This window comes from Cupressus sempervirens, chromosome 3 (assembly GCF_028749045.1).
Source record: "Cupressus sempervirens isolate cs-2001-9-10 chromosome 3, ASM2874904v1, whole genome shotgun sequence".
Lineage (NCBI taxonomy): Eukaryota > Viridiplantae > Streptophyta > Pinopsida > Cupressales > Cupressaceae > Cupressus > Cupressus sempervirens.
This window is the reverse complement of record NC_143120.1, coordinates 543,630,110-543,642,509: the sequence shown is the minus strand read 5'-3', so window position 1 is coordinate 543,642,509 and position 12,400 is coordinate 543,630,110. Positions and strand designations below refer to the sequence as shown.

At 36.5% G+C, this 12,400-nt stretch overlaps 2 protein-coding genes across 9 annotated transcripts in view; both read left to right on the top strand.

The window, feature by feature from the left end:
- Positions 1-12,400, top strand: part of LOC149567568 (uncharacterized) — a 328,096-nt gene that overhangs the window by 295,719 nt on the left and 19,977 nt on the right. For 2 of the 8 annotated variants that reach the window (XM_089820798.1, XM_089820795.1), the window contains exon 10: positions 9,290-9,701. The exons of 3 other annotated variants lie outside the window; for them this stretch is intronic. In XM_089820798.1, the coding sequence (XP_089676924.1) occupies positions 9,290-9,361 (72 nt within the window). In that variant the 3' untranslated portion in view covers positions 9,362-9,701. Of the gene's footprint in view, positions 1-4,046; positions 4,818-9,141; positions 9,702-12,400 lie in introns of those variants that run through there. 3 more of the 8 variants (XM_089820797.1, XM_089820794.1, XM_089820796.1) reach the window with 3 other exon arrangements.
- On the top strand, positions 2,067-3,929 carry LOC149567569 (uncharacterized). The gene is made up of 5 exons (XM_089817496.1): positions 2,067-2,190; positions 2,346-2,562; positions 2,694-2,846; positions 2,974-3,373; positions 3,508-3,929. The coding sequence occupies exons 4-5, from the start codon at positions 3,333-3,335 to the stop codon at positions 3,854-3,856; spliced, it is 390 nt and encodes a 129-aa protein (XP_089673622.1). The 5' UTR covers positions 2,067-2,190; positions 2,346-2,562; positions 2,694-2,846; positions 2,974-3,332; the 3' UTR covers positions 3,857-3,929.

Sequence of the window (12,400 nt, the reverse complement as noted above, 5' to 3'; positions counted from 1 at the left end):
TTTGATGCTTTTTTAGTTGTTTTCGCGAGACAGGTGAATTATTATTATTATTATTCATCTAAATATGCTGAGGTTTCTATTTTTGTTGGCATTGTATGTTGGTCACCTTAGTATCATAGCTCGTTGGAATCGGGAGGAAAAGTTTTAAATCATGGGCATAAGAAATAATGGCCTTGTGTGTCAAAATAATATGTTATGGTGGAAAAGATCATTTTTGAAGCCAAAAGCAATTAATGAATTATATTAAAATAGCACTTTATTATATTTTAATGTTGTGTGAAGGAAATTTCATAAGTGAAGTTCATTTGGGAAACTTGTGCAATTTTGGAGATTATAAATATGAGGTCATCTTATGGGAAACATCGAATTGAATATTTATTTTCTTTTGTTGCCTTTGTAGCTTTTTCTAAATTTTTTAAATTGTGTGCCCTTGCTGAAGTATAAGGGTTATTGTGAGAATTACTCTTCCAAATTGTGCTAAAGTATACAATTCTCCACTCTCCTATTGTAGCAACTTTGTCTAAGGAGATTTGTTGGCTGGAGTTTATTATGCTGGACTGATTTGTGAGGAGTTTGATCTAATTCAGCATCCTTGCATTTTGATTCTAAGACTCATGCGAGTTTCCTACAAGTAGTTGATTCACATTATGGCAATGTTTGGCATTTACTTGGTTTGCCATGGTCATTTCCAAGCCCCCCGTGGCAGTTTAGAGGCACAACAATATTGCATATAACTTGTGATTTGGTTTGGTATTGGCATTTGGAATTTGGGGATTCAATCAAAGGTTATTGTTGCTAAGCTTAGGGGTATTATTGCCCAGCTTTGCCCAGCAATTTATAATTGGGCCGCCAATCAGTAATTGGGTCTGCAGTTGGTGTTTTGAAGATGCATTTAAGTTTCTGAGGGCCACACCTGCGCATACTAAAATTCCATTATATTCTGGAGGCTACGAATTACATAGTTCCGAAAATTGCCAAAATTGCATGAATCACAATAAGATTCATCAATGCCAAGTTTTTTGTAATCTTGAATCGCTGACAGCAATTTTTTGGCATGAATTGCCTGAATCGGCATGCCAAAAATCACATGAATCACAATCGTGCATTGGCTGCAACAGCCAAAAGGTTGCATTGAATTTTTTTTTTTAAAATACATGTTTTATTTCATTTCTTTTCTGTCTTTCCTCTTTTTTATAACCCTAAAGGGCCTTCTAACTGTTAAGCATGAATAGAAGAGAGGAAAAGTGAGAGAGAAGAAGAGAAAAGAAAAACCATAGGTTTCCAACCGACAAGAAGGAAGAGCACCAAAGAAATCAGAAGTCCATCTGGGGAGGCCATAAATTGCATTGGAAGCATCAAGGAGTCAATATCAACACTTCTCAACTCATTTGCAAGAGGTAAGTGCTGATTTTTTTTTTTGCATGTTAGTGTATTATGCATTTTTTGTTAAATTTTTTTAGTTTTACTAATTGCAAACTAGGGTTTTTTTTTTTTGTAGCTTTTGTTTATTAGTTTCAAACTTTGATATTTTACGTGAATTTTTTTATTGCAGCAGCCCTTTGCTTTCATTTTCCGCAATGGCTAAAAAAGATGAATGTTGGAAATATAACAAAGAGTTTCCTGGAAGAACCAAACTTCAAACAAAATGTATATTTTGTAAAGAAAAAATAAATTCTGGAGGTATTTATAGAAATGCCACATTGCTGCTATACCTGGACATGATGTTACAATTTGCACTCAACAAACAACTGAGGCAAACGCACTTGTTTAGTGGCATTAGAAAAAATTGAACAAGACAAATTAAATAAGAAAATGCAACTTGAAGGGTTAATGGGGTATTGGCTCCCATGTTCCTGCATCCGCAATCACATCTACATCTGCATCTGCATCAGCTTTTGCATCCGTAGGTTGTGTTGGAGAGGGTTCTTTCAGGCCTCATTTTTGTCCTACTTCTAGTGCTCATGCTAGTGCTAGTGCTAGTCGGTCTTATACTGAGACAGAGTCCAACACCAACCTATTGCGGCCTAGAGTGCGGAAAAACAGAATGGATAGTTACTTTGTGCCCCGCACTACTCTTGGCTCCCAACCCATGCTTGAGGGCATGGGTTTGAAAAAGGAGATTCATGATGCTGCCAAAAAAGAGATTTACAAATTTTGGTATTTTTGCAACGTTCCATTTGTTGCAGCCAGGTAATTGATTCTTTTTTCTTTGTTTTCTTTAAAGTTAAAATTAAAAGTAAAAGTAAAACTTTAATTATATCTACTTGTTTTATGATTTGAGTTTTTGACATCTAAATTTCTAATCAATATCATTATCTATTTGTGACATGGCTCCTTATTGGCAGAACATGATAGATGCAGTTGCTATTTGTGGTCCGGGGTTTAAAGCCCCAACTGAGGCTAAGTTGAGTGGATACCTCTTGGATGAAATGGTAGAGGATATGAGGGTTGAGCTTGAGGAGAACTAAAAGGAGTGGATCGAAAAAGGTTGCACCATCATGACTGATGGTTGGATAAGTAGTAGGGGAAGAACACTCCTCAATTTTCTTGTATCCTGTGGAGGTGATTGATCATTCTACTTTCCTACATACATAATTTTGAATCGTGATTGACTATTTCAAATTTTGATTTGTTGATTGCTAATTTGTTGATGATCCATTTAACATTATAATTCGTTGTTTTGTTACTTGTAGGATATACCATGTTCGTCAAATCCATTGATGCTTCCGCTCATGCATAAAACACCACATACTTATATGAGGTTATGGAGAAATTCATAGCAAAGGTGGGGGAACAACATGTGGTGCAGGTGGTGACAGATAAAGCAGCAAGTTATGTTGCTGCAGGTAAACTTTTAACTTTTCAAATTTTGAAAATAAATTTATTTGAATTTTGAACTTTTTCTAATTCTAAGTTTCCTAAGTTCTAACATGTTTGAAATTTGAATTTCTAATTAACTTAAAATTGTTGTAGGTAAACTTTTGATGGAGAGGCACCCCACCATATTTTGGTCCCCTTGTGCGGCACACTGCATTGACCTCATGTTAAAGGAAATTGGCAAACTTGAGTGGGTCAAGTCATGTGTGGAAAGGGCAAAAAACATATGCAAGTTTATTTATAATCATTCATTTGTCCTTAGCACAATGAGGAAGTACGCAGGGGAAAGGAGTTAGCTCGTCCAAACATTACAAGATTTGCCTCGAATTTCATCACCCTGCAATCTTTGTTGACATCAAGGGACGATTTGAGGAGCATGTTTGTTGGGCGAGAGTGGATTTCATCTTCCTATGCTACGACCACTACAGGGGTAGATGTGATGGATTGCATATTTGATGATGATGGTTTTTGAAAACCTACTAGAGAAATCTTTGATGTAAATTTATTGCAATTTAACATTTAGTATTTTACAATTTACTATGCTAATTGTTTAATGATTTAGTTTTACTTTAAGTTATATTATTTTATATTTAAGTTTTAACTCAAATTTTTGTTTTACTTTATATGTAGGTCACTGAGCCCCTTGTATCTCTCCGGCTACATATATGAGGGCATGGATAGGGCCAAGGAGGCCATTAGAGCCCAGTATGCAGGAGTGCAGGAGAAGTATGCCCCTATTTGGGATATCATTGATAAGAGATGGCAGAATCAGCTCCACGGACCTATCCATGCAACAACTTACTTTTTGAATCCAACATTTCATTTCCGTCCTGACTTCAAGGCGGATGAGGAGGTTCTTACTAGCTTATATATAGTGATCCAGAGGTTGAGTAGTGATGAGGATAGCGCTGTTGCAATTATTGAGCTCGACAAGTTCAATAATAAAAAGGGCCACTTTTCTCTGGCAGGATGGCCATAGATGCTCAGGCAACAATACAGCCAAGTAAAAATTAAATAATATAGTCAATGTTCATGAATATAGATTCTAAACTTAAAGTTTATGACTTGTAGCTCTAAGTTGTGCATTTTAAATTTTAATTGTTGATTATGTAATTTTAGAGTTGTAATTTGTAAATGAGACTAATTGCTTTTATTTTCCCTTATTTCAGATAGATGGTGGCAAATGTTTGGGGCCACAGCCCCAAAACTTCAAAAAATTGCCATTTGTATTCTGAGTCAGCCAAGCAGCACTTCTAAATGTGAGTGCAGTTGGTCCATGTTTGAGCACATCCACTCGAAGAGGAGAAATAGGTTGGCAGTGCAAAGGTTGAATGATCTTGTCTTTGTTCATTACAACCTTCGTCTTAGGATTAGACAGATTTTGGGCGCTGACTCCTCTCCAATCATTCTGGAGGAGATTGATCTAGAATCAGAGTGGCTCACAAAGGTTGTGGATCCAATCTTCACTGAGGAAGACTGTGCATGGGTTGACCGGGTGGATATAGAGGCTGAGGCAACTAGAGCATGTTCAGGCATTGGTAGACGCACACGCGCATGCACAAAATAGGCCCTAGCAATGTTGTTCATGAGCCTATCTTACAAGTGGGGGATATGGCTCAGCGGTCCTCTAAGACCTACATTAGATGCCTTTCTAGCAGGCAGACTGGATACTCAGAGGCTAAGGCTGAGGCTGAGGCTGAGGCTGCAGTCGAGCTTGAGGATGATGTTGAGGATGATGATGACTATGAGGCTTGAGCTAGAGCCTTGTTTTTATATTTTGTTTACAGATATTGATACTGAATCACTGATAGACATATGTTTCAAATTTTCATGGATCTTCATCTTAGATTCTTAGATACATTATGATTTGATGTCTTATGGATATTCATCTTACATACATTCTATGATTTGAATTATTATGATCATTTGATTTCTATTTACTTCAGCTAGCCTACAATTTACATTTTACATAACATAGTTATGTATGTGATGGATTTTATGTTCCAAACTTCCATGTTTATGTATGTTAAGTTTTAACTTCTATTTGATGATGTTATAGTGTGTTTAAGTTATATTCAATAAAGGGTGCATGAAATACGTTTTAAATTGTTAAAATCTCTAAATTTAAAGGGTTTTTTCAAATTTGCCAATTCATTGTTGATTCATGGGCGATTCATGGCCAATTCACGATTTGATTCGGCCTTGCCGATTCTGATTCTTGTTACTTTGGTCAATTACTAAAAGAGAGCTGATTTCATTATTGACTGAGATCTAGATGGTTATGTTAATCAGCAAAACTATACACACAGGTTCCAAATGCTATTAGTGTTTAATTTATGTAATCACAATTATAGAATTGAAATTTGTGCAAGGAAATCAGAATTGGTTTAAAAAGAGTTTGATATTTACTACAATAAATTCTTTACATTGCATAATTTTCCATTATCATTATTATCTAAAATTCAAAGTGCTAAACACAAAAAAGGACGTATACATTTGCATTCCATCAGGTAAGTGGTAGAGTTGGTTCTGACTTATTTTAGTGTTATTGAGATCGCCTGCAAAGTGTTTGACACAAAATGTCAAACAATTAAATAATCAAGAGAATTAGAGTTTGTGAAACTTTAACCAAACATGGTTATTACAGTGGTATCAAAGCGGTTAACTATCATCCTTTGGGGTAGGAAATTCTTTCTTATTTTTGATCTGCAGTTGTGATTGGAGTGATCAACAGTCTTGTTGTTTCCAGTTATGGACAGACACAAGAGGCCTAGTAGTTTCGGGAGTTGGCGGAGTAGTGAGCAAGATAGCAAGAAACTAAATTCCTTGAGAAAGAGTATAGAGGAACTTAAGCTTCATTAGCAGAGGATGGCAAAGAGCTTGTCAAATCTAGAGACGGTTGAGAGGGGAGCAAGGTATATGGTTTCCGCCTTTAGAAGGTTGGCAGGAAGGAGGCTTGAGTTTTCCTCGACAGGTGTCCATGATGAAGATGTACTTATATTTAGTATGACACCTACTAGTCCTATCCGCAATGTTGATGATGAACTTATTTCACAAGGACAAGTGGTTATGTCAGTGGCAATGAAGGATAGTACTTATATTTAGTATGACACCTACTAGTCCTATCCGCAATGTTGATGATGAACTTATTTCACAAGGACAAGTGGTTATGTCAGTGGCAACGAAGGATAGTGGCACTAAGCTTCAGCAAGTTGAGGCTCTTAGAGTTGTTACTGTAGTTAGTGCAGAGATAGTTGATATGTTGGTTACCACTGATACTTCAAGCTTTCTCGATGAGGGAATTTTTATTAGAGATTTATATGTCAGTTATTGTAGTGTTGCTCCAGTACAAGAGGTTGTTGCTTCCTCAAATGGAACCAATGCATGTATGGAGTCACTCAATTGTGATGTTAGTGATTTGGGTGTTATAGAAGAGTCAGTGGGTGTTGGTTCATGCTCTAGCATTATTGATTCACAATTTGACATTGAGTTATTTGTGCAAAGTCAGGTGATGGGAGTTGAGCATCTGTTAGGTGATGTAGATATAGAGAGTATGGACACCTCTGATGATTTTTTGGATGATGTAATGAGTTCAACCAGGTATGATATTGCTTGTCCAATATTGGGTGATGACTTTGAGAAGGTTTTGGAGGGGTCCTAGTATTAGGATTTACAGGGACTTTCTATCTAGGAGGAAGTAGAGCCATGCAAAGAGATTGATATAGCTAGAGCTTCCACTTCTTCACATGAGTTGGATGAGGTACCTAGTATTTGTATCTTGGATGTAAAGGTGTGCAAGGACGATAGCACACGTGTGGTGAGCGATCTTGTGGTGGGCAGTTCAAGTTGAGTTTCCTATAATAGTGCAGTTAGTGAGATAAAGAGCTGGTATAGAAGGCAGGGGTTACAGAGGCATCATGTGACCAATTAGCTGAAGGTGAGTGATAGTGACATTTCTTCAGCTCTTGAGCATTTAGATGCTATCCATCATATGCTAGCTATATCTAGCTAGGGTGCTTCTATGTCTGATGAGAATGGTGATAGTACTCTTTCTCTAGCAGAGATTCATGCACTTTGAGAGGCTGTTAGGGTCTTGAAGGACAACTATTCCCAGCTAGTTGTTGACAGGGATTACCTTGTGGAATGGGTTAACACCTATTATGAGACATTGTTAGAGAAAAAGGAGGTTGTTGAGATCACCCATGAGCTTGAGGTGACTTCAAAGTCTTTTCAATGTATTGAGTTGGCTCTTCAGGAGTCACAGTCACAGTTGGACGAAGTTACAGTGGAGTTGGAGCATGTGCAATCAACACCAATCCTAGACCTTGTTTAGTTGCAGATTGTGGTTAGTGGTGAGTTTTCTTCCATAGGGATCAGGGACGTGATGATGTGGCTGACACATCAGTCCAAGATATGGGTGCAGTAGGTACAGAAGAGGTAAGTGTGTTAGTGGAGATGAACTCTCATGATGATTTGCTTCTTTCTACTAGAAGCGAATCTATTTCTTCATCTCATACAGTTGGTAGCATTGGACAGTTGACAGTGCCACATTTTTAGAGGCATCAGTTGTGGTTCGCAAGGGAGGAAGTTGACATTTCCACATATAATTTCTACTGCATAGAGTCTTTTATAGAGTATCTTTTGGAGAGTTCAGATGTGCGAGAGGATTTACACAGAGTGTTTGAGGGTACTCTCATCCGAGGCTCATGCCATTCGAAGGTTGGTGGGTAGGAATTGTAGAGACTTTGTCTACTATGCTTCCCTACAGGGATTTTGAAGTTGGGTTTTCTGAGAGGATTGCAAGCATTCTACCCAACTGGTAGTTCAGAGTCTGGAGATTGAAGCCATCTTCTGATTCACACTTTGTTATCGATGAGCCCTTGACAGAGACTGGGATTTTTTATCAGCATTATACTATGAGTGGTCATCGCTTTTCTTTTAACCCACAGGTATAGGATTTGGCTTCACGTTGGTTGGCTCCTATTTCATAACATCCATTATGGGATGGGTTAGCACCATCTTTTGCAAATGGGATTGACAATTGCAAGTTAGACCACTTGCGATATCCACACATCGAGGACAATTGTTTAGAGGTTGGACTTGGTGATAGTGATTCAGGTACATATGGTCATTGTCATCTCCACAGTGTAGTTGGGTGTGAGTATCAATTTTGTGGGGACTCGAGTGTGGATAGAATTGGTATTTAAGTTGGGCTGAGTTCCGATGAGTTGTTACCGCCATCAATGCCTACAATCGGTTTTCATATGTTTATGTCATTGATATTAGTTATTTGGGTGGTGGTGCTACAGAAGTTGCTTGTACACATTAGGGATAGTACGCAATTCTACCCTTGGGATCTATGTGGACTATGATTTTCATTTTGCTTCAGCATCGCTTAGGGACAAACAATCTTAGGGAGGGAGGACTGTAAGGTCCCAATTTTTAGCAGGTTCCTATAGTTGGCTTGGTCATTTCACCATCGCGACCCTTGTGAGCTGATAGTGGGATTTGAGGGTCTCAATTTTGAGGTTATAGGCTTTTCAGCTGCCTATGGTGTGTTTTTGCTCCGTTTGAGAGACTTACTTTTTATAATAAGCCAAACTATTGGTTCTGATGAACTCAGTTGAGTTAAAGGAGTTGAGTGATGCTCTCAGTTTTTTTATTTGGGCTTCCGGTTTGAGCTCCAAGGATCTTGGAGGGAACATCTATTTATAGTAAGTCACTCGTCATGTTCATTCATCATCTTTCTTCATTGGATCCTTTGTTGTTGTCAAATTTCAATTTTGATGCTTCTTCAACAGTTTTCGCGAGACGGGTGAATTATTATTATTATTCATCTAAATATGTTGAGGTTGCTATTTTTGTTGGCATTGTATGTTAGTCACCTCAGTATCATAGCTTGTTGGAACTAGGACGAAAAGTTTTAAATTGTGGGCACAAGAAACAGTGGCCTTGTGTGTCGGAATATTATGTTATGGTGGAAAAGGTCATTTTTGGAGCCAAAAGCAATTAATAAATTATATTATAATAGCACTTTATTATATTTTAATGTTCTGTGAAGGAAGCTTCATAAGTGAAGTTCATTTGGGAAACTTGTGCCATTTTGGAGATTATAAATATGAAGTCATTTAATGAGAAAGGCATTGAATTAAATATTTATTTACTTTTGTTGCCTTTGTGGCTTTTTTTGAGTTTTCTGAATTGCGTGCTCTTGCTAAAGTATAAGGGTTATTCTGATAATTACTCTTGCAAATTGTGTTGAAGCATACAATTTATCATTCTCCTACTGTAGCAGCTGTGTCTAAGGAGATTTATTGGCTGGAGTTTATTGTGTTGGACTGATTTGTGAGGAGTTTGATCTAATTTGGCATCCCTACATTTTGATTCTGAGACTCACGCGAGTTTTCTACAGGCAGTTGATTTACATTGTGGCAATGTTTGGCATTTACTTGGTTTGCCATGGTCATTTTCAAGCCCCATGTGACAGATTAGAGGCACAACAGTCATTGCATATAACCTGTGATTTGTTCTAGTATTGGAGTTTAGAGTTTGGAGGTTGAATCAAAGGTTATCACTGCTAAGTTCTGGGGTATTGTTGCCCAGCTCTGCCTGGCAGTTTATAATTGGGCCGCGAATCGGTAATTGCGTCTGCAATTGGTGTTTTGAAGTTTGTATTTAAGTTTTTGAGGGCCACATTTGTGCATGTTGCTATTAGTGTTTAATTTATGTAATCACAATCATAGAATTGAAATTTATGCAAGGAAATCAAAATTGGTTTTAAAAGAGTTTGATATTTATTACAATAATTTTTTTACATTGCACAATTTTCCATTATCATTGTTATCTAAAATTCAAAGTGCTAAACACAAAAAAGGATGTACACATTTGCAATCCATCAGCTAAGCAGCAGAATTGGTTCTAATTTATTTTAGTGTTATTGAGATCACCTGCAAAGTGTTTGATGAAATGTCAAACGATTAAATAATGAAGAAAATTAGAGTTTGTGAAGCTATAACCAAGCAAGGTTATTACAAAATTGAAAAGAATATCATGCTAAGATATTACAGTGGTATCAGAGCTGGTTTTCCAACCAGCCTGTGAGGTTCTATGAATAAAGAAATACATATTTGAAGAAGTTTTCTCTAAGGATATAATGTAAAGAGTTTATTTGAGTTTTATTGATCACAGAATGATTTATGGGTTCATGTGGTGAAATATGATATACGATGGTTCTTCAAAGGGGTAGATTTAAAAGGGAGTCTACACTTGTGTAGAGATTGAGTAAGGAAATTACATTCAGATTGATATCTTGCTACTTTAACAAATTTGTTAAATAGAACTCCGTTGGTTTTGTACGGTGAAGATTTCATACATCTACAGCTTCCCCGAAGAAGTGTTATCAAAATGTATTAGAGTTGTTCCTTGCAAACGATTTGATTCAAAACTTGCAATTAACTATAGTTTCTGGTCATGGGGCATTATCAGCTAGAAACTATTGCTTGGAAAATATTTAATATAATTTGAAAATTTCAATCGTTATTGTTGTGAATGGAGTCTGGGTGCCAAATTGAATAGGTAAAAGGCTACACTCTAGTTTTTGTCAACTTTGGGCCGACTTTCATTGACTGCATAAGATTATGATTTCATGGTTTCTGCACAACAATATTATAAGTTGGAAATAAAATAATGGGATTTTTTATATAAGCCATTCCTAATGTTTGACAAAAATATTTTTTGAGATTTTATCTTTTGGTGACATATCATTTATTTGCCTATACCCCTGATCGTGCTTAATAACTTGGCCATTTAAAGGTCTAATTTTCATAATAAGATTGTAGTTCGGACCCTCCATATTTAATATTCTTTTGGCATTAATATCAAAGGGAAATTAAAAATTATTGTTATCATGGTCAAGGAAAGCCCACTCTACAAGCATCTTGAGCGGTATTTTTGAGGTAGAAGGCGACATCGCTTAGATATTCATTTGGGAAAACGTTCTTAATCCAAGATTCCTACTTTTGTTGTTTTTCATAGTACCGTGACTGGCGTTACATGAATCTTGTCGTTTTAATTCAGGAGTTTGGCTCTCTATCATCACGAGGTATACAACTTTGCTGAAAAGTTCAGAGCACATCAAATCTATCATATTCCATGTTTTTATGGTGTTTGTGGAAATAATGGAAGTCTTGAAGAATTACCATGTTTTTCTGTGGTTCTCACAATTTTGAGAGTTGACCGTGACACTCATTGACTACTCTAAAGAAAAAATTGTGTAACATAAGGACTATCTCTGCAATTCTCGAGTGACAATAATTGTCAGTGGTTAATAATGGCTATTCTCTTAGTTCTGGACATTTCTATCAAAAAGTCATTTTGGTTGTCATGAATTTTATCTTCAAAAGTTGGGTGTTTACTCACACTAACTGAACCATTTGCTCATAGTAGCACTAAAGAAAAGAATTTTGGCAACATTGTGATTTATGAATCTAGGTGACTATGGTGAGTTGTTGGAAAGAGAGTTGTTGTATGTGAGTTTGTACAGGTGATGTGAATGTGGGGAAGCATTGGTGCTGCTAAGAAGCTCCAAAAAACTCCTAAAAGACATTGGCTCTCTAAGGATCATAGCTCATATCAAACATATTATAAAGTCCTTTGACATCCAATGTGAGAAGGCGACAGTCAAGTTGTTTGGGCTTGAGATGAGTTAACACTACAGAAATATTGTTGTGTGCTGAAAACTATACAGGTTGGGTGATCATATTACGACAGAGTGCTAACTTTAACTGTCTTGTGACCAACTGTTGATTTAAATAGCATTGTTTGAATTTGCATCTTTCCCATGTGAATGTGATGAATGCAGAATTAAACTTTGCAAAATGTTATCAGTAACAGAAGGATACAACTTCATTGATACCTGCAATGAAGAATTAATACTTGTTGTGTAAACTTGTCTCAATTAAGGGAATAACACCAGTTGGGACGACAATCTAGCCCTGGAAGTGTAAGCAATAACCAAAATATTTGTTGAAGTTTTTGGAGTTCAGGTTAAACCAAACCACATTGGAAATCGGGGGAAAATGCATGTTGTCTCCTCTGACATCCATGACATTCTAGTACGAACAGTTAAGGTGTTTGGTCTTTCGAAATTGCTACTTTGTGGTCAGCTACAAGACATCTAACGTTATTAATAGTGCAAGATTATGAAAAGATAGGTGAGATTTTAATCTAGTTTTTAAAGAATTTTGTGAACTATCAAAATTGCTTTGTAAAGGGATATTCAAGATCGAGATCTCTTACTAGTTTCATGTTATCAAAGTAAACATGTTTAGACTAATTATTAGAACATTGGAATGTAATGTTGGATCCTTTGAGTCTTTTTCTTACTGAATTGAAATACTAAAAATTCTTAACTCTATGCAAAGAAATCATGTTTGTCAAACACACTCTTCATTAGTAAGTTACAAAAAGGAGGGAAATATAAATTCATAAATTTTTCATGGTCCAAAAGGGGTGGCCTGTTATA

What these genes read in the sequence shown, in the direction of transcription:
- LOC149567569 (XM_089817496.1), top strand. Translation starts at nt 3,333, where the DNA reads ATGATGATGGTTTTTGAAAACCTACTAGAGAAATCTTTGAT. An exon ending in CTACTAGAGAAATCTTTGAT is followed by an intron (nt 3,374 to 3,507) that starts GTAAATTTATTG and finishes CTTTATATGTAG; the next exon opens with GTCACTGAGCCCCTTGTATC.